We start from the raw sequence: 27958 nt of genomic DNA, 5'->3' as shown, positions 1-27958 counted from the left end.
CATCCCATGGAGGTTGAACAGTTTAACTCCATTTGCCCCTCCTGCTGTTTGTGCTTTCGTTGTATACTTCTGTTCTACATCTCCACAAGACATTATTACTGTCACTTATTTACAAAATAACATATAAATATAAAGGTGTATGTACCTGGGTATATGTACATGTATATATTAGACACACACACACTTTAAGTGCTCTTTGTTCTTTCCTGCAGTTGTGTTCTTTTTTTTGGGGGGGGGGGGCAAGTTTTTATATTGGTAAAGTTCTGTACTACTAGAAATATAAGATTTGAAAAGAAAAGTGAGACTTGAGGATCATCTGTGGAGCTTATCCTCATTCTCCTGCTGACGCATTATGTGTTTATAATTTGAGAACTGCAGATAAATACAAACTGGTCTTCTCCATACTTGCTCACTAAGGAATTCCTCATTTCTAGGAAACGTCTATTTCAAGGAAAGGAAACAAACAAAAACACCTAGTGCACTAGATGATTAAAAGGTACACATTTTATAGCCTGAGTTCGAGAAAAAAATTACCCAAGAAACGGCCTTTTTCCCTAGGAGCCAGCTTCTACTAGGGGAGTCTAGGGTTCTCTAGGCAAAGAAAAAAAACTTGCCAGTTTAAACAGAATAACAGAAACGTTCAGCCAATCAAATATACAGAACTCATCACTTGCAGTGAGGAATGAAAGGCCTGTATCAACAGAAAAAATAAATGGCACCGGCAACGTCTGCAACAGAAAACAAACAGGAAATCCTTTAAAAAGCCAAAATTGCAAAGACAGACGAACAGGGTATGAAATTACACGCCGGGCAATGCACCTGTTAAAGGAAAAGAGGCGCACACCAAGTCTGAAGTCTTAAGAATTCGGTGTTTAACACTACTTCTGCATGCTGCCCAGCAGAAAACTCGGGTCCTGGCTTAATCCACAACGCACACTTCATTTAAGGAGGTGAACTGCTTGGTCTGACTCAGTTTCTTATTCTGTAAAATGAATGCAACACAGCTGTCGTGAGTCCCCAAAGAATTCTGCACAAACGCTTTGTAACTCCAAAGTGCTGTGCAAATCAGAGCAGCCCTTCTCTCCTTCACATTCGTTGGACTTAGAATTTCAGAAGTTTAGCTGAAAATATAGACGACTCGGAAGCAAGGGACTGAGAGTGGCCCACACAGGTGGAAAGAAATGCAGAAACTGGAGCACCTCATACAAACCGCAAGAGACCACGTTCACGTGCACACGTTATCAGTAACAGAAAACGCCACCGGTAGCAACTGTAAACCACTGAGAGGACCAGCAACGACATGTGTCCAAATCCAGCCGGCAGCACAGCCTCGTCGGCGGCAATGCCTTAAACACAGCTCCCCGCACTCCGCGGCCTAACAAGATCCACTTTTTCCAAAAAGTTTAGCAACTTGCCAAGTACACTGGCGTAGTTCACCTTTTTTAATTGCTAAGCAAACATGCAGGGGAGTTGAGACAATCAAGGGAATGTTCAGCCTTCCTCAAAAATAAGATCCAGGAAATTCACGTTTTGCTTGAACAGTTTCATGTCTAAAACTGATCACAAACCTCTGTTTGATGTTGTTTTCTCGCTGCTGGCCAATGAGCCCGGGAAAGAGAACCAATTCTTTCAAACAGGGAGGGCTCTCTGCACTCTTCAGCTAAACCAGCGAGGCTTTACCACCGTCACGTTTAAAATAATGAGGAGGATGCCTCCATAGAGTTTACCGGGCTGCGCTAATCACGAGGGGCCTCGGGCGCCCAGGGCGGATCCCAGCGCCGGTGGCCGCGGGACCGGACGCCCTCCCCGGGACCCCCCCAGGACCCCCTCCCCGGGACGCGGCCGCGGGACAGGACGCCCCCCAGAACCCCTGCCCGGGACGCAGCTGCGGGACAGGACGCCCCCCAGACCCCTGCCCGGGACGCAGCTGCGGGACAGGACGCCCCCCAGAACCCCTGCCCGGGACGCGGCCGCGGGACACGAAGCTCCCCCCTCCCCAGGAACCCCTCCCCAGAGCGCGGGCCTCGCCGCCGTCTCGCAGCACCCGCCGCGCTCACCGCGGGCCGGGAGCCCCCTCAGGCCGACTGGCCCCCGCCCGCCGCCCGGCCTCCCTCCGGCCCGCGCCGCCCGCCGCGCTCACCGCGTTTTTCTTCTGCACCATCTTGTCCATCTTCTTGGCAATGCGGACCACCTCGTCCTCCATGGCCCTGGCAGGCCTGCCCCGCGCCGGGCCGCGGGGGACGGGAAACGAGCGGAGCTGGCCGGGCGGCAGGTAAGCCCAGGCGTCGGCGAGGGCCCTCACCAGGCGTCACCGAGGCGCTTCTTCACTCACGACGACTGCGACGGCGGGGGCGGCGGCGGCGGCGGCGCTCCTCCCACGCAGGCAGCGCCAATCGAGCTCCCAGCTCGCGGCGGCGACGGCGGCGGCGCTCCTCCCACGCAGGCAGCGCCAATCGAGCTCCCAGCTCGCGGCGGCGACGGCGGCGGCGCTCCTCCCACGCAGGCAGCGCCAATCGAGCTCCCAGCTCGCGGCCGCGGCGGCGCTCCTCCCCCGCAGGCAGCGCCAATCGAGCTCCCAGCTCGCGGCGGCGACGGCGGCGGCGCTCCTCCCACGCAGGCAGCGCCAATCGAGCTCCCAGCTCGCGGCGGCGGCGGCGGCGGCGGCGGCGCTCCTCCCCCGCAAGCAGCGCCAATCCAGCTCGCGGCGGCGGCGGCGGCGGCGGCGGCGCTCCTCCCCCGCAGGCAGCGACAATCGAGCTCCTGGCTCGCGGCGGCGACGGCGGCGCTCCTCCCCCGCAGGGAGCGCCAGTCGAGCTCCCAGCTCGCGGCGGCGGCGGCGGCGCTCCTCCCCCGCAGGCAGCGCCAACCGAGCTCCCAGCTCGCGGCGGCGACGGCGGCGGCGCTCCTCCCACGCAGGCAGCGCCAATCGAGCTCCCAGCTCGCGGCGGCGGCGCTCCTCCCCCGCAGGCAGCGCCAATCGAGCTCCCAGCTCGTGGCGGCGGCGGCGGCGGCGGCGGCGGCGGCGGCGGCGGCGCTCCTCCCCCGCAGGGCAGCGCCAATCGAGCTCCCAGTTCGCGGCGGCGGCGGCGGCGGCGCTCCTCCCCCGCAGGCAGTGCCAAGCGAGCTCCCAGCTCGCGGCGGCGGCGCTCCTCCCCCGCAGGCAGCGACAATCGAGCTCCCGGCTCGCGGCGGCGACGGCGGCGCTCCTCCCCCGCAGGCAGCGCCAATCGAGCTCCCAGCTCGCGGCGGCGACGGCGGCGGCGCTCCTCCCCCGCAGGCAGCGCCAATCGAGCTCCCAGCTCGCGGCGGCGACGGCGGCGGCGCTCCTCCCCCGCAGGGAGCGCCAGTCGAGCTCCCAGCTCGCGGCGGCGGCGCTCCTCCCCCGCAGGCAGCGCCAATGGAGCTCCCAGCTCGCGGCGGCGGCGGCGGCGGCGCTCCTCCCCCGCAGGCAGCGCCAAACGAGCTCCCAGCTCGCGGCGGCGGCCGCGGCGGCGCTCCTCCCCCGCAGGCAGCGCCAATCCAGCTCGCGGCGGCGGCGGCGGCGGCGGCGCTCCTCCCCCGCAGGCAGTGCCAAGCGAGCTCCCAGCTCGCGGCGGCGGCGCTCCTCCCCCGCAGGCAGCGACAATCGAGCTCCCGGCTCGCGGCGGCGACGGCGGCGCTCCTCCCCCGCAGGGAGCGCCAGTCGAGCTCCCAGCTCGCGGCGGCGGCGGCGGCGGCGCTCCTCCCCCGCAGGGAGCGCCAATCGAGCTCCCAGCTCGCGGCGGCGGCGGCGCTCCTCCCCCGCAGGCAGCGCCAATCGCGCTCCCAGCTCTGTTCTTTTGTTTTTTTTTTTTTGAATTCTGAGATTTTTCATTTGAAGTAAATCTTAAAGCTATTAAATTCACAAATATGCTAATTTAAATACCCAATTCTATTATCTAAAACACACATTGCAAACATACAAATATCTATTCTCTCCACATGTCAGAGCCCATTCATTTCATGGTTTGGAAATGGGGAGAATAGATCCCCTTAAACTGCAAGTCAGCAGGTGTTTCTTTACAGTTAACTTTAGCAAAATTCATACAAAATATTAATGAACAATGATCTTCTTTACTTGTTAACTCACAAGGAAACACCTTCAAAACTGCATTTTGTTAAAGTTTCTGTACTAAAATGTAGAAAAACTGAACTACACAAATATTGAAAAGTTTAAAATTCCTTAATTTTTTATTCCTGGTACCACTACCACAATTTACAGGGCAATATACCTGATGTAATGAAAAGAAAAAGACAAAGCTACAACAGATAAAAGACCTCAGGAATGTACATCTAATTGACCCTCCGTTGCATGAATCAATAGCTGCACTTTTTGCAAACTGTGGCTAGGACAGTCCTGAACAAGAAGGGTTTCCTGTTTAAGCTGCAGTAACTTTTCTGACTATGGATCATCGTTCCTTCTGCGGCAGGTTTTTACAGTTCCTCTAATGCATTTGGGACGACTGTCTCAAAGTAACCTGCAGCTTTCCTGACAACTCCTCGCTCTCTCTCCTGCTAAGAACTGTAGCCCTTTTCTTCTGAGTTTTGAGAACCTTCTGCTACCATATCCACCACTTCCACCACCAGATCCATAACCACCACCATAGGGACTTCCCGAGCTTCTTCCACCAAAACTGCCCCCCTTCATGGGTCCATAATTTGATTGCTGTTGTCCACTATAATTTCCAAAATCATTATAGCTCCCACCACCACCACCATAGTTACCTCCAAAATTTCCTCCTTCATTGTAAGCATCATATCCTCCACCACCGCCACCATATCCACCATCTTGGTTTCCATATCCTGGTCCACCACCACCATAGCCTCCTCTACTACTGTAACCAGGACCACCACCATCGTTACCACCGTCGCCTCCAAATCCGTTTTATCCACCATCACCTCCTCCATAACTACCTCTGCTGCCACCACCTCCACCACCATAGCCTCCTCTTCCACCAAAGTTTCCACCACGGCCAAAGTTACCTCCACCACCTCCAAAGTTTCCTCCACGACCCATAAAGTTGCCAGATCCACCTCCACGACCTCTCTGTGATCCAGCAGATTGCATTTCTTGTTTAGAAAGGGCCTTTTTCACTTACAATTATGCCCATTAATAGTGTGGTATTTCTGAACAACAATTTTATCAACTGTATCATGATCATCAAAAGTTACAAAAGCAAATCCTCTCTTTTTTCCACTCTGCCTGTCTTCCATAACTCCTATGGTTTCAATCTTGCCATACTTTTCAAAGTAGTCTCTCGAATTACATTCTTCTGTATCTTCTTTAATACCACCAACAAAAATTTTCTTCACTGTTAGACGGGCACCAGGCTTTACAGAATCCTCTCTAGAAACAGCTCTCTTTGGTTCCACTACACGCCCATCAACCTTGTGTGGTCGAGCACACATTGCTGCATCCACCTCTTCAACCCAAGAGTAAGTCACAAAACCAAAGCCCCTGGAACGGTTTGTCTGGGGGTCTCTCATCACCACACAATCTGTAAGTGTGCCCCATTTCTCAAAATGTTCTCTTAAGCTATCGTCTGTAGTTTCAAAGCTCAGACCACCAATAAACAGTTTTCTCAACTGTTCTGGTTCCTTTGGATCATGGCCCTCCTCCCCCCGGCGGCGGCGGCGGCCGGAGTCGGGCTGGGGGCGACCGGGCGGCGGTTTTACCTCCGTTTTGAGACCGGACTCGCCTCTTCCAACTCGAGTTCAATATGGGACCGAGAGCCCAGCTCTGTTCTATGTTGGGCCATTTTACTTCAGCCCAAAAAAATTTCTTCTAGTATTCCCTAAGGTCTGCTGGGGATCAGTTTTCTTATTTTTCATTTATCTGTATTTGATTTTTTAAAATTGATTCCAATTTTCTGTTGAGATTCTCCATATTTTAATCTATTAATCCCCATCTTTTACTCTCAATATAGTCATTTTAAAGTTCTGTGCTAACTCCAGAATCTGAATTCCCTCTAAATCAATTTTTCTTGGTTTTTTTTTTTTTTTTTTTTTTTTGTCTTAAGTTTTAGTCACTTTTTCCTGCTTCAGGAATTTCATAATTTTTGATTGTGTGCTGGACGTGGTGAATAAAAAATTCATAGAGACTGAAGATGCTATTACTTTGCACCAGAGAAGATTTACCCTTTTCTCTGTTAATCAGAGTGGCTGATCATTTCAGTCATTTCAGGAATTTTACTAGGTCAGAACTGGGTTGGAGCTTTAGTTGTCTCATCCTACCTATGATTTTTCCTAATTTGTGGCCTCCCTGGATTTTTGCTGTGAGCCTGACAGGTCTTTGATTCTTCAATAAATACAGTCAGTTATTGACTTCAGTCTTTCAGATGTTTGAATTCAGCTCTTTAGGCTCTCAGTTCTCACAGCTTCAGAGTATGGCAAATGTAAGGAGAGACCAGCTATGTATTTGTTGCCGTTACACTTTCTCAGTGAAAATTTGTCTCATAAACACTGAAACATTGCAGATGACTTCACTTTTTCTGACTCAGCCCCCTTCTTGGGGATGGCACTTCTGGGTTTTTACTGTGAGTCTGGTAGGTCTCTAATTCCTCACTTTGGAAAGTTCTCTCCCTCAGGCATTAGGTATTTAGCTTCCTGCTTTATATAGGTTCAAAAACTGGCAAATGTCTTGAAGAGGAGACCTAATGATTGTCACAGGCCCCTTTATCTAGCGGGATTTGGTTTGTTAGTGCCATGACTGTGCAGGAAATTTCACTCTGCTTTCTTGGCTCAGTCCCCCATCATCCTATACCACCCTGACACTAAGGAAATGTCCTGTGGGGGAAATCGGCTTGACATTCTGCTAGATTTCACTCCATCATGCCAGCAAATGAGTTCATCAAAAGATATGGTGATTTCTCTTTTCCAGTGGAGTATGTCTCCCTACACCAAACCCCTGCTCCAAATCTCTAAATGTCCCTCTCTAGCATATTAGTTGATATTGTTTCTTGATTGCTTCCTTAGCTCGATGATCTTTTATTCAAGTTTGTTTGCTCGTTGCAGCAGGAGTGATGGCCTGTGCCTACCTAGTGCAGGCATATTATTATGGAGATATGGCTTTGGTCCCAGACACCACAATAAGGAGAATATCATAAGAAAGCAAGTCACACGAGTTGTTTGGTTTCCCAGTGCATGTAAAAGTTATGTTTATGCTATACTGTAGTCTATTAAGTGTGCAATAGCATTATGTCTAAAAAAAGTACATATCTTAATTTGAAAGTAGACTTTAAGAATGCTACCCATCATCTGAGCCTTCAGCAAGCTGTAATCTTTTTGCAATAGTAACATCAAAGATCACTGATCACAGATCATGTAACAAGTATAATAGTGAAAAAGTTTGAAATATTGTGAGACTTACCAAAACATGACATAGAGACACGAAGTGAGCAAATGCTGTTGGAAAAATGGCACCACCAGTAGAGCTGCTTGACACAGGGTTGCCACAAACCTTCAATTTGTAAAAAAAAAAAAAAAAGCATTATCTGCAAGGTACAATAAAGTGAAGTGCAATAAAGTGAGGTATGCCTATACATCCTGCCTCAAAGCAGAAATCCTATTTAGATCACCTTTAATTTCTCTCTATGATATATCAATAGTTTTCTATTCTAATAGGGTTCTTACATTTTTTATTACACTTATTATTAGGTATATGATGTTTTGATGATAATGTAGATGGCATATTTTTTAGTTTTTAATTTTATAACTTTTCAGACACAGAAAAATGTTAGTGGAATTTTTTAATGTTTGGTCTCTTATCTGGCAACTCTTCTAAAAACTAACTGATATTCTAATAAGTTATCTGTAGATGGTTTTGGATTTTCTGTATCCTTAATTATATCAACTATGGAAAGTGACAGTATGATTTCTTCCTTTCTTAGCCTTATATTTCTGATTTCTTTTTCCTGCCTTACTGCTAATGCCATTTAATACTTTTACTAATAGGTTGAATAGAAAAGGTAAGAGTTGGCATTCTTATTTTGTTCCTAATCTTACAGTGGACGTTCTCCACATTTCACTATAAATAGGATGGTGGCTCTAAAGTTTTTTGTAGTTTCCCTTTGCTATGAGTTTTTAATCATACATAATTATTGAATTTTATCAAATGCTTTATCTGACTATACTGATATGATCATATACATTTTCTCCTTTATTTTATGGATGTGGTGCATGACATTTATTGATATTTGAATGTTAACTCACCTTGCATTTCTGGAGTAAAACAACTTGGTAGGAATTCACACACACACACACACACACACACACACACACACACACACATTCACTCACTCACACACTCTACATTTGATTGTCTAACATTTTGTGTATGATTTTTGCTTCTGTATACATAAGGGAGATGGGCCTATTTTCTTTTCTCATAATTGTCCTTTTAATTAGTGAATAGTATATAGAGGGTAGAGATTTAAAAGACCTTTTAAAAGGTCTTCTTCTTCTGTGATATAATACAATACAGTATTACTCCATTTTTTAAAAATGACCTTTTTCATTTTCAAATAATTTCAAATCTGCAGAAAAGATACAAACAGAGTTCCCTTTACCTCTCTCCCAGTTTTTCCTATTGCTAACATCTTATACTACCATAGTATATTTTTCAAAATTAAAAAGCCAACATTTATACATTACTATTAACTAAACTTAAGACTTTTTTTGGATTTCACCAGTTTTCCTGTTAATGACCTTTTTCTGTTCTAGGACCCAATCCAGTATATCACATTCCACTTAGTTAGTTGTCATGTCTCCTTAGTCTTCTCTGGTCTATGACAGTTCCTCATTCCTTCCTTGTTTTTCATGATTTTGACAGTCTTGAGGAATATTTGTCTGATATTTTGTAGAATTGTTCTCAGTCTGGGTTTGGCTGATGTTTTTCTCATGATTCGACTGGAGTTATAGGTTTTGACAAAGAATACCGCAGAAGCGAAGTAACCGTCTCATCACATCATAACAGAGAGTATGTAGTGTCTCCGTGACATCACTGGTGATGTGAAACATCATCACTTGCATAACATGGTGTTTGCTTGGTTTCTCCACTGTAAAGTTACTTTTTCTCCCATTTTATACTGTCTCTGGAATTCAATCATTAAGGCCAGCCCAGGACTGGACTTAAGGGGAAGATTAAGCTTCACCTCCACCTCCTTGGGGAGGAGATGGATGCCGGGGGGGGGCGGGGGGGAGGTTACCTACATATGGAATTCTTCTGTTGGCAAGATTTGTCTTCTCCCTCCCTCCTATTATTTATTTATTTATACACTCATTTATTTACTCCATTATGTTTTAATATGGATTCTTTATAATCTATATACATAATTACAACCTTAAAAACCTCTGGTTCCCCCACTGACATATAAACTTTTTGAGGAAAGGCTCTGTTTCTTTTTTATTTTTGTACACTCTATGCGTTTAGCATAGTCCCCTAATTTATAGTGGACTTCCAGTAATTATTTTTTAATGGATATCTTTCCACTTCAACTGAAAAGTACCCTTTCCTTATATAATAGCATTCTAAATCCAAAATAAAAGTAGATTTTAAAATAAGTAAAAGTAAACTCATGCATGATCACCCTGTAATAAGTATGTAAAAAAGCACAGGGTACTGCAGAAATAACTTAACCATTTGAGTTGGATGTGTCTCCAAAAAATATTGAAGCCACATTTGGAAAGAAATTACAGTATTTGATAAGCCAAGGATATGACCTGCTGTGTGCTTTCTCTTTTTTGTTCAGATCACCAAAGGAGATTAAGACCCCGTTTTCTCCCTTCTCTGGAAAATTATCATCTGATGCAGTCACTCAGATAACAACAGAGAGTCCAGGAAAAACCATGTTTTCATCTGAGATTTTTGTTAATGCTGAAGATCGTGGACATGATATTCCAGACCTCAGTACACAGAAGTTGGGCAAAGTTCCTGTCAAGTTTGCTTCATCATCTTCAGTCCAACAGATTACTGTTCTTCATGGCACAGATGGTAAGAGAATTTTAGGTCACATTACCAACTTTTGTGTGTCATTAACTAAGAAATTTCTTGATTGGGTCTTTCTAGTTAGAAAACCTAATTTTAATTTTAAGCATTAGGTTGTACATGATTAAAACATCTTTTATTTACATAGCTATGAAGAGAATATAATTTATTATGTTTTTACTTCAATTTCTAGTGAAGTTAACAACCTATGTGAAACTCATGCTACTTGTGGCTGACGTATTTTCAACTCATAATACTTGTCATAAGAATGCAAGTAGTTCATGAAAACATAAAAACTATAGAGGTTCAATTTTAGGGAGGTAGATAACTATTTGGCATTGTTTCTTTTACTATTGTTTTGCATGATACAGTGAACAGATAGCAAACACAATACCAGTCTATTTCTTGCTCAAGAAACGTTGAGCAGGGACCCAGGTTGACTGTGACTCTGCTTTCTTTAAAACATGGAACCTTGGATTCATCATCATAGTCAACTGGAAGGGACGAAAAGCATGGAGGAGCACATGTTGGGAGGCTTTTATGGGCTAGGCCTAGGTGTGGCCCACATCACTTTCCACTGACTAGGAATAGTTTAGCTGTGCTTTCCAGGATGAAGAAGAAATGAGTTTTGGTGAACAGCTAGCAATTTCTACCATAAGGTCTACATTTAGAGTGTTCCTATGCTATCATGACAGTGATATTTTTATAGTGCTTATACTATATAACATTCAAAATTATAGCAAGTTATTTTCTTTTTCAGACCAGTAACTGGAAAGTTAAGTTCCCATTCTACCTCCAAATGAGGGTGGGAACTTTCAATTACTAATTTTAAAGTATTCAACAGTTTGTACAAATCTATTCAAAATATATTTTAAGTTTTCCTACTTGTGCAAAAAGTTTACCTGTCTGTAGGTATAAATGGAATATGCCTAAATGTATAAAGAAAATTGCTTAGTTCCACATGTAAATTGCACTGAATTTAATTTGAATAAATACATTTATATGTTGAAATGGTTATATTTCTTTTCTTTTTTTTTTTTTTACTTTTATTTATTTTATTTTTGGCTGTGTTGGGTCTTCATCGCTGCGTGCAGCCTTTCTCTAGTTGCGGCGAGCGGGGGCTACTCTTCGTTGCGGTGCACGGGCTTCTCATTGCGGTGGCTTCTCTTGTGGTGGAGCACGGGCTCTAGGCGCGTGGGCTTCGGTGCATGGGCTCAGTAGTTGTGGCTCGCGGGCTCTAGAGCGCAGGCTCAGTAGTTGTGGCACATGGGCTTAGTTGCTCCGCGGCATGGGGGATCTTCCCGGACCAGGGCTGGCACCCGTGTCCCCTGCATTGGCAGGCGGATTCTTAACCACTGCGCTATCAGGGAAACCCGAGATGGTTATATATCTTATACATTTTTATTGTGATATAAAATTATGCCCCCCAAATGTATAGTCTAATCAATATCACACAGAACACCTTTAATGTGTCAGTTACCTATTGCCACCGTGATACTGTATAAGAACCTCGAAAATCTCAGTGCTTCGTAACAACAGACATTTGCTTTCCTCACTCATGGGCTTATGAGTCAGTTGGAGTTTGGCATCAGGATGCAAAAACGGTTTGGGTCTGTTCCACATGCCTTGTACTGAAACCCAGGCTACTCTGGGTATGCTGTTTTCATGTTGGTGGCAGAGCACAGGAGAGGAAATCCAACTGTGAAAGTGTATTTTATACCTCTTCTGACATCAAATGGATCGGTCTACATAGAGCCCACAGTTCACGGTCTTACCTTTACATACAGGTACTTGGTAGAAAGGACTCCTTTAAAAGAGAAATATTATTTGGTTTAATAATAAAAGATTTTTAACTCTGTGGATTCAGAAGTAAAATTTTAAAAAATATTTTAAAAGTATACAGAATAGGGCTTCCCTGGTGGCGCAGTGGTTAAGAATCCACCTGCCAATGCAATGCGGGGGACACGGGTTCGAGCCCTGGTCTGCGAAGATCCCACATGCCGTGGAGCAACTAAGCCCATGTGCCACAACTACTGAGCCTGCATTCTAGAGCCCGTGAGCCGCAACTACCGAAGCCCACGCGCCTAGAGCGCATGCTCCGCAACAATAGACGCCACCGCGATGAGACGCCCGCACACCGCAACCAAGAGTAGCCCCCGCTAGCCGCCAACTAGAGAAAGCCCGTGCACAGCAATGAAGACCCAGTGCAGCCAAAAAAATAAACACATAGAATAAATAAGTTCAAACAATAAATAAATAAATAAACATAAATTTAAAAAAAAAAGAACACCTAATGCAGGTGGGAAGGTGAGAGGGCCACTGTAAAGGTCATCTATGCTACATGTACAAGAACCCCGAGAGCACACCAATAGGTACCACATTTTTCACTGCTGTAGCCGATCATTCCCCCTGTACTACCACACTGTAGCACTCCCTTCCCTCATCTACTGCTATAGTCTCTTTGGAAGGTGTTTCACAACTCTTGTTATGAGAGTGCCAGTTGAACTGTCCTCACTTCCTTCATTTATACCAGGATTGAAGACCTTGTAGTCCGAGATCCTGTCCAGAGAGCAAGCAGGCTAAGACTCTGTCTTTGTTGATGTATTTCATCAGAAAGGGCTCTACCCCCTCTCCTAGTTCATGGTGTGAAGCGTTCATAGCCTCTTGGGAAAGTGGGGAGAATGGAAAGGACTCTATATGAGAATGCTAGGCTTTGTAAAACATTTCAGTTTTTTAAAAATAAGACTCATTTTCTATTGGACTGACAACAGTCCTATGAAATACAAAGAAAGCCGAGAATCAGTGACAGGAAATGATCACCAGTAAGAATTACAACAGTCACCGCTTACCTCGTAGCTTACGGCACTGTCCATGGTCCTTAAGAAGAGTTAGTAGAAATGCCTAGCCCATCTTGCCCTTGAACCCCTTAAAAGGTACACGACTGCTGTGTTGGTGTTTAGGGGGAGCATCTCACTTACCAGGGACTGACTTCTCCCTTGATCCCTCTGTAGTGATGGAGACTTCCCCGCTGATGAAAAATTCCCTGGGATTGCAACCTCCAAGCCAGACAGCTTTCCTATGGAAAGACAGAGAGCTTGTAAAGATGAAACACCAGTCTGCGGGAGAAAGGGAAGAAGAGAATGATGGAAATCGTTTCTGGGAAACTATTTTTACATTATGTTTTGTTTGTTCCTGGTAAATAAACTGAAATCTTCTTAACATTAAAACAAAATCTAAACCACTAAATTCAATAATACAGGAGTATAACTTTTGAAAAAAATTTCTTTGGCTGCGCAGCATGTGGGATCTTAGCTCCCCAACCAGGAATTGAACCCACGCCTGCTGCATTGGAAGCGCAGAGTCTTCACCACTGGACCACCAGGGAAGTCCCAGGAATATCACTTTTAAAGGAGAAGTTATAAACCCCTTGGTTATATGAACTGCAGATTTTTAGTAAGAAGTCAATATATTTTTTGTTAGGCACATTTTATGTTAGGCTGTCTCCCTGCACAGGATGCAGGCGCCTTGAGAATGGAAATCATATCCCTCTATAGTACGTCCCTCTTCTTTCTGCCTTGCAGTTTGCTGCTCCACTTGTTCAACCCCACCTAGTAATAACCTATACTTCCCTCGTTCCTGTTTTCCCATCTTGAAAACAGACAAAAGGCAACCAAACAACGCAAAGGTCTCAACAAATAAGGGATATCCAAAACCAGAGATGGCCAGAACTTCTGTATCCCTCATGAAACCTAGCCCGGTGTTCAATATGTAGGTATCATTAATACATGCGTGTTGACTGAAACAGTTTAAACTCAATTCTTCCACTTCCCAGTTTAGTTTTAGTCCTCATACAAAACGTGATAATCAACTTGCTTAATGCTAGGGATCACAGTGAAAAATAATATCTGAACTGACTTCTGTCAGATGAGTGAGAACTAAGGTTAATTCAGTGTATCTGAAGCATAGAAAGTGAGGGCACAAGTGGCACAAGATGGGGCTAGAGAAGCAGAGAGGATTCTAGACCACGCAGAGTCTTAAAGGCCAACAAACACTGTGTTTTCTATTCTCAAAACAATGTTTGTGAGCGATGTTTATGAGCAATGTTCCAACTTGCCTTGAAGGTTTTTTGTGTGAAGAATGGATTGGAAGGAAACAAGATATATGGACACTAGTTAGGACCTAATCGCAACACACAGGCAAGTTCAGTATTAGGGTGTTGAGGGAGAGCTGACAGATTCCAAAGAAATTCAGGAGATGAACTGAAGCGGGCTTAATGGGGTAGGAGATGGAGGAAAGGAAGGTCTTAGGGAATTAAAGGGTTTACTGCACACATGAGCAAAGTCTCAAAATTAATCATTTGAACGTACAGAGGTAGATCTCTCAAATGACTCCGGTTAGGAAGCAACGGTACGCCCTTTAGAATTCCTACAGACAACACAAATCAACTGTTTCGATGGAAAATTCGGCGGGACCGGTGCGTTTTTTCACTCCAACTTAGCTCCAGTTCCTATTACTCACATCTTCTGTGCCAAAACAACACAGCTGGAGGAACTGAAGGGGATTCCGTTTTGGTAATTAAGGAGTGTCCCCAACACTGACAGTCCCATCTTAAAAAGCACTCCCTCTGCATTTTACCCGAGGAGCAATGGCCAGAGCCTCCCTTTGAAAACGATGGGCAGAAATGAGACCATCACACACTGTCCCTTTCAGCTACTGTGAACTGAGCCGCGAGACGACCAATACCCCCTGGCACAGCGCGGACGGGCCAGCGCGCGGGGGCAACAGGGACAGGAGACAGCACAAGAGACGAAGCCCAGGCCCAGGGGCCAAGGCCTATTACCTTTCCGGCATGTGCAAAACATAAAACAGAAGCAATATTGTAACAAATTCATTAAAGACTTAAGAAAAAAACAAAAATCAGATGCTAAAGTGCCTACTCTAACCACTATACTATATTGCTTCTATAAAACAAGCACTAAACCTCAGATACAGAAAAAAACCCTTTTCGTGTCCTCACACCTAGGTCAAAATTACAAAGCGTTAATTCAGGAGACAGAAAGGGAAGGAATAAATCTGAATGAATCTGAGTCAGAACACAGTGCTATATAACCTTAGGCAAATTCCACAATACCCATGCCTCAACATGGCAAATTCCACAATACCCATGCCTCAACCTCCCTATCTATAAAGGAGTTAACCACACCAGCGCTAACCATTACTTGCCTCCTGGTAGCTTGTGAGTGTTAATTAATATTTGTAATAAATACACAGATCATCAGTTGAAAGAAACAAGGAAAACTACAGCGTTATTATTATTGCCTTGTTGCTAGAGCTAAACACCACAAATCAACATAAATAACTTATGTACACCAAGAATGTAGGGTTTGAATATGTACTTTGAAAGGCCATCATATAATTAGTTGTTTCACCTCTAATTGCTTTTCCTTTTTTTTTTTTTTTAATTTAAAAAAGCAATACAGGGACTTCCCTGGTGGTTCAGTGGTAAAGAATCCGTCCTGCAATGCAGGGGACGCGGGTTCGATTCCCGGTCGGGGAACTAAGATCCCACATGCCGCGGGGCAACTAAGCCCTCGCACCAAACTACTGAGCTCGCACACCTCAATGAGGTAGCCCACGTGCAGCAAACTACAGAGCCCACGCGCTCTGGAGCCTGCACGCCACAACTACAGAGCCCACGTGCCACAACTAGAGAGAGAAAACCCGCACGCCACAACTAGAGAGAAGCTCTCATGCTGCAACGAAGAGCCCGTGCGCCGCAACGACAATAAAGATCCCACATGCCTTAACGAAGGTCCCGCGTGCCGCAACTAAGACCCAATACAGCCAATCAACCAATCAATCAATCAAGTGGGGCGGGGGGAGCAATACAGGAATTTCCCTGGCAGTCCAGTGGTTAAGACTCCAAGCTCCCAATGCAGGGGGCACGGGCTCGATCCCTGATTGGGGAACCAAGATCCCACATGTGGCACAGCGTAGCCGGAAAAAAAACAAAAAAAGCAACACATACCCTACGGCATTTATCCCAGAGAACGCATGTTCGCACAAAAAAAGGTACACAAATGTCCACAGCATCTCTATCAGTAATAGTCAGGAAATGGGAAAAAAACTCAGATGTTCTTCAATGGGCAAGTGATTAAACAAACTGAAGTACAGCCAAACCATGGAATACTACTCAGCAATTAAAAAGAAAGCGGCACTGGGACCTCTCTGGTGTTCCAGCGGTTAAGACTCTGCACTCTCAATGCAGGGGGCCCAGGTTCCATCCCTGGTCAGGGAACTAGATCCCGCATGCTGCAACTAAAGACCCGCACAGCCAAATAAATAAATAAATAAATTTTTTTTTAAAAAAGAGGAGCACTGTTGATTCATGCAATTTGGATGACTCTCCAGGGAATTACACTGATTGAAAAAGGCCAATCCAAAAGGTTGCATACTGGGAATTCCCTGGCGGTCCAGTGTTTAGCACTCAGCACTTTCACTACCTGGGCTGGGTTCAATCCTTGGTCGGGGAACTAAGATCGCACAACCGGCAGCGCAGCCAAAAAAAAATTTTTTTTACTTAAAAAAAAAAAAAGGTTACACACTATATGATTTTATTCACATAACATTCTTTTTTTTTAATTAATTAGTTAATTTATTTTATTTTTGGCTGCGTTGGGTCTTCGTTGCTGCGTGTGGGCTTTCTCTAGTTGCGGCGAGCGGGGGCTACTCTTTGTTGCAGTGTGCGGGCTTCTCGCTGCGGTGGCTTCTCTTGTTGCAGAGCACGGGCTCTAGGCACGCGGGCTTCAGTAGTTGTGGCACGTGGGCTCAGTAGTTGTGGCTCCCGGGCTCTAAAGCGCAGGCTCAGTCGTTGTGGCGCATGGGCTTAGCTGCTCCGCGGCATGTGGGATCTTCCCGGACAAGGGATCAAACCCATGTCCCCTGCAATGGCAGGCAGATTCTTAACCGCTGCGCCACCAGGGAAGTCCCACATAACATTCTTGAAATGACAGGTTGCCAGGGACAGATAGGGCCGGGGGAGTGGGAGATGGGCCATCTTCCCCAGGGGGTATTTTCCCTTGATCATCTGCACAAAAACTTTATTGCAACTTTATCCACTGCACTATCAGATCACTATGATTTGGTGGGGAGTGGGGGAGCAGCAGTGGCTATAAAATGGCATCAGGAGAGATCCTGTGGGATGGAAATGTTCTCTATCTTGACTGTGTCAATGGCAATACCCAGGTTGTGACAGTATACTATGATTCTGTAAGATGTTACCATTGGGGAAAACTGGGTAAAGGACACACAGGAGCTATCGCACTATTATTTCTTACAACTGCATGTAAACCTACAATAATCTGGACACAAAAAGTTTAATCAGAAATGAAGGCAACACATGCCTCTTGTAACAAGTAAAACAATAGTCTGTGGTCAGTCTCTTTCTCTACCCGTCCCATTCCCTCCCTCTTGAGATAACCATGCAAACTCACTGCTCATACAAACAGGCATGCATTTAATACTTTCTGTTTACTGTATCAAAATGGGATCATACATACTACATATTACCCTGCAGCCTACCTTCTTCACCCATCATCCCTATATCATAGAGAGCTTAAAAAAAGAAAATTTTTTTTTAAGTGCCAAGCAGGATGGCAGGTATAGAAAATTTTCTGACTAGGGCAAATCTGACAAATGTTTACCGTGCTAATGTGCCATAGCTCAGCCAGGTGCATTCAGTGAGAGCACAATATGCAAGTAGCATTCTAAAGAGATCTGCAAAAAATGCAAGGTCTTCAGCAGCTCTTCGAGGATCCCATCCCCCTCTCTGCCTCCTCCATGGAACCATCCCATGGAGGTTGAACAGTTTAACTCCATTTGCCCCTCCTGCTGTTTGTGCTTTCGTTGTATACTTCTGTTCTACATCTCCACAAGACATTATTATTGTCACTTATTTACAAAATAACATATAAATATAAAGGTGTATGTACCTGGGTATATGTACATGTATATATTAGACACACACACACTTTAAGTGCTCTTTGTTCTTTCCTGCAGTTGTGTTCTTTTTTTTGGGGGGGGGGGGGCAAGTTTTTATATTGGTAAAGTTCTGTACTACTAGAAATATAAGATTTGAAAAGAAAAGTGAGACTTGAGGATCATCTGTGGAGCTTATCCTCATTCTCCTGCTGACGCATTATATGTTTATAATTTGAGAACTGCAGATAAATACAAACTGGTCTTCTCCATACTTGCTCACTAAGGAATTCCTCATTTCTAGGAAACGTCTATTTCAAGGAAAGGAAACAAACAAAAACACCTAGTGCACTAGATGATTAAAAGGTACACATTTTATAGCCTGAGTTCGAGAAAAAAATTACCCAAGAAACGGCCTTTTTCCCTAGGAGCCAGCTTCTACTAGGGGAGTCTAGGGTTCTCTAGGCAAAGAAAAAAAACTTGCCAGTTTAAACAGAATAACAGAAACGTTCAGCCAATCAAATATACAGAACTCATCACTTGCAGTGAGGAATGAAAGGCCTGTATCAACAGAAAAAATAAATGGCACCGGCAACGTCTGCAACAGAAAACAAACAGGAAATCCTTTAAAAAGCCAAAATTGCAAAGACAGATGAACAGGGTATGAAATTACACGCCGGGCAATGCACCTGTTAAAGGAAAAGAGGCGCACACCAAGTCTGAAGTCTTAAGAATTCGGTGTTTAACACTACTTCTGCATGCTGCCCAGCAGAAAACTCGGGTCCTGGCTTAATCCACAACGCACACTTCATTTAAGGAGGTGAACTGCTTGGTCTGACTCAGTTTCTTATTCTGTAAAATGAATGCAACACAGCTGTCGTGAGTCCCCAAAGAATTCTGCACAAACGCTTTGTAACTCCAAAGTGCTGTGCAAATCAGAGCAGCCCTTCTCTCCTTCACATTCGTTGGACTTAGAATTTCAGAAGTTTAGCTGAAAATACAGACGACTCGGAAGCAAGGGACTGAGAGTGGCCCACACAGGTGGAAAGAAATGCAGAAACTGGAGCACCTCATACAAACCGCAAGAGACCACGTTCACGTGCACACGTTATCAGTGACAGAAAACGCCACCGGTAGCAACTGTAAACCACTGAGAGGACCAGCAACGACATGTGTCCAAATCCAGCCGGCAGCACAGCCTCGTCGGCGGCAATGCCTTAAACACAGCTCCCCGCACTCCGCGGCCTAACAAGATCCACTTTTTCCAAAAAGTTTAGCAACTTGCCAAGTACACTGGCGTAGTTCACCTTTTTTAATTGCTAAGCAAACATGCAGGGGAGTTGAGACAATCAAGGGAATGTTCAGCCTTCCTCAAAAATAAGATCCAGGAAATTCACGTTTTGCTTGAACAGTTTCATGTCTAAAACTGATCACAAACCTCTGTTTGATGTTGTTTTCTCGCTGCTGGCCAATGAGCCCGGGAAAGAGAACCAATTCTTTCAAACAGGGAGGGCTCTCTGCACTCTTCAGCTAAACCAGCGAGGCTTTACCACCGTCACGTTTAAAATAATGAGGAGGATGCCTCCATAGAGTTTACCGGGCTGCGCTAATCACGAGGGGCCTCGGGCGCCCAGGGCGGATCCCAGCGCCGGTGGCCGCGGGACCGGACCCCCTCCCCGGGACGCGGCCGCGGGACAGGACGCCCCCCAGAACCCCTGCCCGGGACGCAGCTGCGGGACAGGACGCCCCCCAGACCCCTGCCCGGGACGCAGCTGCGGGACAGGACGCCCCCCAGAACCCCTGCCCGGGACGCGGCCGCGGGACACGAAGCTCCCCCCTCCCCAGGAACCCCTCCCCAGAGCGCGGGCCTCGCCGCCGTCTCGCAGCACCCGCCGCGCTCACCGCGGGCCGGGAGCCCCCTCAGGCCGACTGGCCCCCGCCCGCCGCCCGGCCTCCCTCCGGCCCGCGCCGCCCGCCGCGCTCACCGCGTTTTTCTTCTGCACCATCTTGTCCATCTTCTTGGCAATGCGGACCACCTCGTCCTCCATGGCCCTGGCAGGCCTGCCCCGCGCCGGGCCGCGGGGGACGGGAAACGAGCGGAGCTGGCCGGGCGGCAGGTAAGCCCAGGCGTCGGCGAGGGCCCTCACCAGGCGTCACCGAGGCGCTTCTTCACTCACGACGACTGCGACGGCGGGGGCGGCGGCGGCGGCGGCGCTCCTCCCACGCAGGCAGCGCCAATCGAGCTCCCAGCTCGCGGCGGCGACGGCGGCGGCGCTCCTCCCACGCAGGCAGCGCCAATCGAGCTCCCAGCTCGCGGCGGCGACGGCGGCGGCGCTCCTCCCACGCAGGCAGCGCCAATCGAGCTCCCAGCTCGCGGCGGCGACGGCGGCGGCGCTCCTCCCCCGCAGGCAGCGCCAATCGAGCTCCCAGCTCGCGGCCGCGGCGGCGCTCCTCCCCCGCAGGCAGCGCCAATCGAGCTCCCAGCTCGCGGCGGCGGCGGCGGCGGCGCTCCTCCCCCGCAAGCAGCGCCAATCCAGCTCGCGGCGGCGGCGGCGGCGGCGGCGCTCCTCCCCCGCAGGCAGTGCCAAGCGAGCTCCCAGCTCGCGGCGGCGGCGCTCCTCCCCCGCAGGCAGCGACAATCGAGCTCCCGGCTCGCGGCGGCGACGGCGGCGCTCCTCCCCCGCAGGGAGCGCCAGTCGAGCTCCCAGCTCGCGGCGGCGGCGGCGGCGCTCCTCCCCCGCAGGCAGCGCCAACCGAGCTCCCAGCTCGCGGCGGCGACGGCGGCGGCGCTCCTCCCACGCAGGCAGCGCCAATCGAGCTCCCAGCTCGCGGCGGCGGCGCTCCTCCCCCGCAGGCAGCGCCAATCGAGCTCCCAGCTCGTGGCGGCGGCGGCGGCGGCGGCGGCGGCGGCGGCGCTCCTCCCCCGCAGGGCAGCGCCAATCGAGCTCCCAGTTCGCGGCGGCGGCGGCGGCGCTCCTCCCCCGCAGGCAGCGCCAAACGAGCTCCCAGCTCGCGGCGGCGGCGGCGGCGGCGCTCCTCCCCCGCAGGCAGCGCCAATCCAGCTCGCGGCGGCGGCGGCGGCGGCGGCGCTCCTCCCCCGCAGGCAGTGCCAAGCGAGCTCCCAGCTCGCGGCGGCGGCGCTCCTCCCCCGCAGGCAGCGCCAAGCGAGCTCCCAGCTCGCGGCGGCGACGGCGGCGGCGCTCCTCCCCCACAGGCAGCGCCAATCGAGCTCCCAGCTCGCGGCGGCGGCGGCGGCGGCGCTCCTCCCCCGCAGGGAGCGCCAGTCGAGCTCCCAGCTCGCGGCGGCGGCGGCGGCGGCGGCGGCGGCGGCGGCGGCGCTCCTCCCCCGCAGGCAGCGCCAATGGAGCTCCCAGCTCGCGGCGGCGGCGGCGGCGGCGCTCCTCCCCCGCAGGCAGCGCCAAACGAGCTCCCAGCTCGCGGCGGCGGCCGCGGCGGCGCTCCTCCCCCGCAGGCAGCGCCAATCCAGCTCGCGGCGGCGGCGGCGGCGGCGGCGCTCCTCCCCCGCAGGCAGTGCCAAGCGAGCTCCCAGCTCGCGGCGGCGGCGCTCCTCCCCCGCAGGCAGCGACAATCGAGCTCCCGGCTCGCGGCGGCGACGGCGGCGCTCCTCCCCCGCAGGGAGCGCCAGTCGAGCTCCCAGCTCGCGGCGGCGGCGGCGGCGGCGCTCCTCCCCCGCAGGGAGCGCCAATCGAGCTCCCAGCTCGCGGCGGCGGCGGCGCTCCTCCCCCGCAGGCAGCGCCAATCGCGCTCCCAGCTCTGTTCTTTTGTTTTTTTTTTTTTGAATTCTGAGATTTTTCATTTGAAGTAAATCTTAAAGCTATTAAATTCACAAATATGCTAATTTAAATACCCAATTCTATTATCTAAAACACACATTGCAAACATACAAATATCTATTCTCTCCACATGTCAGAGCCCATTCATTTCATGGTTTGGAAATGGGGAGAATAGATCCCCTTAAACTGCAAGTCAGCAGGTGTTTCTTTACAGTTAACTTTAGCAAAATTCATACAAAATATTAATGAACAATGATCTTCTTTACTTGTTAACTCACAAGGAAACACCTTCAAAACTGCATTTTGTTAAAGTTTCTGTACTAAAATGTAGAAAAACTGAACTACACAAATATTGAAAAGTTTAAAATTCCTTAATTTTTTATTCCTGGTACCACTACCACAATTTACAGGGCAATATACCTGATGTAATGAAAAGAAAAAGACAAAGCTACAACAGATAAAAGACCTCAGGAATGTACATCTAATTGACCCTCCGTTGCATGAATCAATAGCTGCACTTTTTGCAAACTGTGGCTAGGACAGTCCTGAACAAGAAGGGTTTCCTGTTTAAGCTGCAGTAACTTTTCTGACTATGGATCATCGTTCCTTCTGCGGCAGGTTTTTACAGTTCCTCTAATGCATTTGGGACGACTGTCTCAAAGTAACCTGCAGCTTTCCTGACAACTCCTCGCTCTCTCTCCTGCTAAGAACTGTAGCCCTTTTCTTCTGAGTTTTGAGAACCTTCTGCTACCATATCCACCACTTCCACCACCAGATCCATAACCACCACCATAGGGACTTCCCGAGCTTCTTCCACCAAAACTGCCCCCCTTCATGGGTCCATAATTTGATTGCTGTTGTCCACTATAATTTCCAAAATCATTATAGCTCCCACCACCACCACCATAGTTACCTCCAAAATTTCCTCCTTCATTGTAAGCATCATATCCTCCACCACCGCCACCATATCCACCATCTTGGTTTCCATATCCTGGTCCACCACCACCATAGCCTCCTCTACTACTGTAACCAGGACCACCACCATCGTTACCACCGTCGCCTCCAAATCCGTTTTATCCACCATCACCTCCTCCATAACTACCTCTGCTGCCACCACCTCCACCACCATAGCCTCCTCTTCCACCAAAGTTTCCACCACGGCCAAAGTTACCTCCACCACCTCCAAAGTTTCCTCCACGACCCATAAAGTTGCCAGATCCACCTCCACGACCTCTCTGTGATCCAGCAGATTGCATTTCTTGTTTAGAAAGGGCCTTTTTCACTTACAATTATGCCCATTAATAGTGTGGTATTTCTGAACAACAATTTTATCAACTGTATCATGATCATCAAAAGTTACAAAAGCAAATCCTCTCTTTTTTCCACTCTGCCTGTCTTCCATAACTCCTATGGTTTCAATCTTGCCATACTTTTCAAAGTAGTCTCTCGAATTACATTCTTCTGTATCTTCTTTAATACCACCAACAAAAATTTTCTTCACTGTTAGACGGGCACCAGGCTTTACAGAATCCTCTCTAGAAACAGCTCTCTTTGGTTCCACTACACGCCCATCAACCTTGTGTGGTCGAGCACACATTGCTGCATCCACCTCTTCAACCCAAGAGTAAGTCACAAAACCAAAGCCCCTGGAACGGTTTGTCTGGGGGTCTCTCATCACCACACAATCTGTAAGTGTGCCCCATTTCTCAAAATGTTCTCTTAAGCTATCGTCTGTAGTTTCAAAGCTCAGACCACCAATAAACAGTTTTCTCAACTGTTCTGGTTCCTTTGGATCATGGCCCTCCTCCCCCCGGCGGCGGCGGCGGCCGGAGTCGGGCTGGGGGCGACCGGGCGGCGGTTTTACCTCCGTTTTGAGACCGGACTCGCCTCTTCCAACTCGAGTTCAATATGGGACCGAGAGCCCAGCTCTGTTCTATGTTGGGCCATTTTACTTCAGCCCAAAAAAATTTCTTCTAGTATTCCCTAAGGTCTGCTGGGGATCAGTTTTCTTATTTTTCATTTATCTGTATTTGATTTTTTAAAATTGATTCCAATTTTCTGTTGAGATTCTCCATATTTTAATCTATTAATCCCCATCTTTTACTCTCAATATAGTCATTTTAAAGTTCTGTGCTAACTCCAGAATCTGAATTCCCTCTAAATCAATTTTTCTTGGTTTTTTTTTTTTTTTTTTTTTTTTGTCTTAAGTTTTAGTCACTTTTTCCTGCTTCAGGAATTTCATAATTTTTGATTGTGTGCTGGACGTGGTGAATAAAAAATTCATAGAGACTGAAGATGCTATTACTTTGCACCAGAGAAGATTTACCCTTTTCTCTGTTAATCAGAGTGGCTGATCATTTCAGTCATTTCAGGAATTTTACTAGGTCAGAACTGGGTTGGAGCTTTAGTTGTCTCATCCTACCTATGATTTTTCCTAATTTGTGGCCTCCCTGGATTTTTGCTGTGAGCCTGACAGGTCTTTGATTCTTCAATAAATACAGTCAGTTATTGACTTCAGTCTTTCAGATGTTTGAATTCAGCTCTTTAGGCTCTCAGTTCTCACAGCTTCAGAGTATGGCAAATGTAAGGAGAGACCAGCTATGTATTTGTTGCCGTTACACTTTCTCAGTGAAAATTTGTCTCATAAACACTGAAACATTGCAGATGACTTCACTTTTTCTGACTCAGCCCCCTTCTTGGGGATGGCACTTCTGGGTTTTTACTGTGAGTCTGGTAGGTCTCTAATTCCTCACTTTGGAAAGTTCTCTCCCTCAGGCATTAGGTATTTAGCTTCCTGCTTTATATAGGTTCAAAAACTGGCAAATGTCTTGAAGAGGAGACCTAATGATTGTCACAGGCCCCTTTATCTAGCGGGATTTGGTTTGTTAGTGCCATGACTGTGCAGGAAATTTCACTCTGCTTTCTTGGCTCAGTCCCCCATCATCCTATACCACCCTGACACTAAGGAAATGTCCTGTGGGGGAAATCGGCTTGACATTCTGCTAGATTTCACTCCATCATGCCAGCAAATGAGTTCATCAAAAGATATGGTGATTTCTCTTTTCCAGTGGAGTATGTCTCCCTACACCAAACCCCTGCTCCAAATCTCTAAATGTCCCTCTCTAGCATATTAGTTGATATTGTTTCTTGATTGCTTCCTTAGCTCGATGATCTTTTATTCAAGTTTGTTTGCTCGTTGCAGCAGGAGTGATGGCCTGTGCCTACCTAGTGCAGGCATATTATTATGGAGATATGGCTTTGGTCCCAGACACCACAATAAGGAGAATATCATAAGAAAGCAAGTCACACGAGTTGTTTGGTTTCCCAGTGCATGTAAAAGTTATGTTTATGCTATACTGTAGTCTATTAAGTGTGCAATAGCATTATGTCTAAAAAAAGTACATATCTTAATTTGAAAGTAGACTTTAAGAATGCTACCCATCATCTGAGCCTTCAGCAAGCTGTAATCTTTTTGCAATAGTAACATCAAAGATCACTGATCACAGATCATGTAACAAGTATAATAGTGAAAAAGTTTGAAATATTGTGAGACTTACCAAAACATGACATAGAGACACGAAGTGAGCAAATGCTGTTGGAAAAATGGCACCACCAGTAGAGCTGCTTGACACAGGGTTGCCACAAACCTTCAATTTGTAAAAAAAAAAAAAAAAGCATTATCTGCAAGGTACAATAAAGTGAAGTGCAATAAAGTGAGGTATGCCTATACATCCTGCCTCAAAGCAGAAATCCTATTTAGATCACCTTTAATTTCTCTCTATGATATATCAATAGTTTTCTATTCTAATAGGGTTCTTACATTTTTTATTACACTTATTATTAGGTATATGATGTTTTGATGATAATGTAGATGGCATATTTTTTAGTTTTTAATTTTATAACTTTTCAGACACAGAAAAATGTTAGTGGAATTTTTTAATGTTTGGTCTCTTATCTGGCAACTCTTCTAAAAACTAACTGATATTCTAATAAGTTATCTGTAGATGGTTTTGGATTTTCTGTATCCTTAATTATATCAACTATGGAAAGTGACAGTATGATTTCTTCCTTTCTTAGCCTTATATTTCTGATTTCTTTTTCCTGCCTTACTGCTAATGCCATTTAATACTTTTACTAATAGGTTGAATAGAAAAGGTAAGAGTTGGCATTCTTATTTTGTTCCTAATCTTACAGTGGACGTTCTCCACATTTCACTATAAATAGGATGGTGGCTCTAAAGTTTTTTGTAGTTTCCCTTTGCTATGAGTTTTTAATCATACATAATTATTGAATTTTATCAAATGCTTTATCTGACTATACTGATATGATCATATACATTTTCTCCTTTATTTTATGGATGTGGTGCATGACATTTATTGATATTTGAATGTTAACTCACCTTGCATTTCTGGAGTAAAACAACTTGGTAGGAATTCACACACACACACACACACACACACACACACACACACACACATTCACTCACTCACACACTCTACATTTGATTGTCTAACATTTTGTGTATGATTTTTGCTTCTGTATACATAAGGGAGATGGGCCTATTTTCTTTTCTCATAATTGTCCTTTTAATTAGTGAATAGTATATAGAGGGTAGAGATTTAAAAGACCTTTTAAAAGGTCTTCTTCTTCTGTGATATAATACAATACAGTATTACTCCATTTTTTAAAAATGACCTTTTTCATTTTCAAATAATTTCAAATCTGCAGAAAAGATACAAACAGAGTTCCCTTTACCTCTCTCCCAGTTTTTCCTATTGCTAACATCTTATACTACCATAGTATATTTTTCAAAATTAAAAAGCCAACATTTATACATTACTATTAACTAAACTTAAGACTTTTTTTGGATTTCACCAGTTTTCCTGTTAATGACCTTTTTCTGTTCTAGGACCCAATCCAGTATATCACATTCCACTTAGTTAGTTGTCATGTCTCCTTAGTCTTCTCTGGTCTATGACAGTTCCTCATTCCTTCCTTGTTTTTCATGATTTTGACAGTCTTGAGGAATATTTGTCTGATATTTTGTAGAATTGTTCTCAGTCTGGGTTTGGCTGATGTTTTTCTCATGATTCGACTGGAGTTATAGGTTTTGACAAAGAATACCGCAGAAGCGAAGTAACCGTCTCATCACATCATAACAGAGAGTATGTAGTGTCTCCGTGACATCACTGGTGATGTGAAACATCATCACTTGCATAACATGGTGTTTGCTTGGTTTCTCCACTGTAAAGTTACTTTTTCTCCCATTTTATACTGTCTCTGGAATTCAATCATTAAGGCCAGCCCAGGACTGGACTTAAGGGGAAGATTAAGCTTCACCTCCACCTCCTTGGGGAGGAGATGGATGCCGGGGGGGGGCGGGGGGGAGGTTACCTACATATGGAATTCTTCTGTTGGCAAGATTTGTCTTCTCCCTCCCTCCTATTATTTATTTATTTATACACTCATTTATTTACTCCATTATGTTTTAATATGGATTCTTTATAATCTATATACATAATTACAACCTTAAAAACCTCTGGTTCCCCCACTGACATATAAACTTTTTGAGGAAAGGCTCTGTTTCTTTTTTATTTTTGTACACTCTATGCGTTTAGCATAGTCCCCTAATTTATAGTGGACTTCCAGTAATTATTTTTTAATGGATATCTTTCCACTTCAACTGAAAAGTACCCTTTCCTTATATAATAGCATTCTAAATCCAAAATAAAAGTAGATTTTAAAATAAGTAAAAGTAAACTCATGCATGATCACCCTGTAATAAGTATGTAAAAAAGCACAGGGTACTGCAGAAATAACTTAACCATTTGAGTTGGATGTGTCTCCAAAAAATATTGAAGCCACATTTGGAAAGAAATTACAGTATTTGATAAGCCAAGGATATGACCTGCTGTGTGCTTTCTCTTTTTTGTTCAGATCACCAAAGGAGATTAAGACCCCGTTTTCTCCCTTCTCTGGAAAATTATCATCTGATGCAGTCACTCAGATAACAACAGAGAGTCCAGGAAAAACCATGTTTTCATCTGAGATTTTTGTTAATGCTGAAGATCGTGGACATGATATTCCAGACCTCAGTACACAGAAGTTGGGCAAAGTTCCTGTCAAGTTTGCTTCATCATCTTCAGTCCAACAGATTACTGTTCTTCATGGCACAGATGGTAAG

The 27958-nt window shown here is 46.3% G+C and overlaps 1 protein-coding gene across 1 annotated transcript in view; it reads right to left on the bottom strand.

Moving 5' to 3' along the window:
- Nucleotides 1-4743: 4743 nt before the first annotated feature.
- LOC309621930 (uncharacterized protein) overlaps nucleotides 4744-27958 on the bottom strand; it is a gene marked incomplete at both ends in the record, with an annotated part of 54805 nt that continues 31590 nt past the window's right edge. Inside the window, 6 exon segments of the mRNA XM_082409206.1 lie at nucleotides 4744-4890; nucleotides 4948-5113; nucleotides 5119-5667; nucleotides 22716-22834; nucleotides 22892-23057; nucleotides 23063-23611. Coding sequence (XP_082265332.1) covers nucleotides 4744-4890; nucleotides 4948-5113; nucleotides 5119-5667; nucleotides 22716-22834; nucleotides 22892-23057; nucleotides 23063-23611 — 1696 coding nt within the window.

The sequence above is a fragment of the Balaenoptera borealis genome (genome assembly GCF_965194805.1).
Source record: "Balaenoptera borealis genome assembly, contig: HAP1_SCAFFOLD_1207, whole genome shotgun sequence".
Taxonomy (NCBI): Eukaryota; Metazoa; Chordata; class Mammalia; order Artiodactyla; family Balaenopteridae; genus Balaenoptera; species Balaenoptera borealis.
This window is presented reverse-complemented; position numbering and strand designations above follow the sequence as displayed.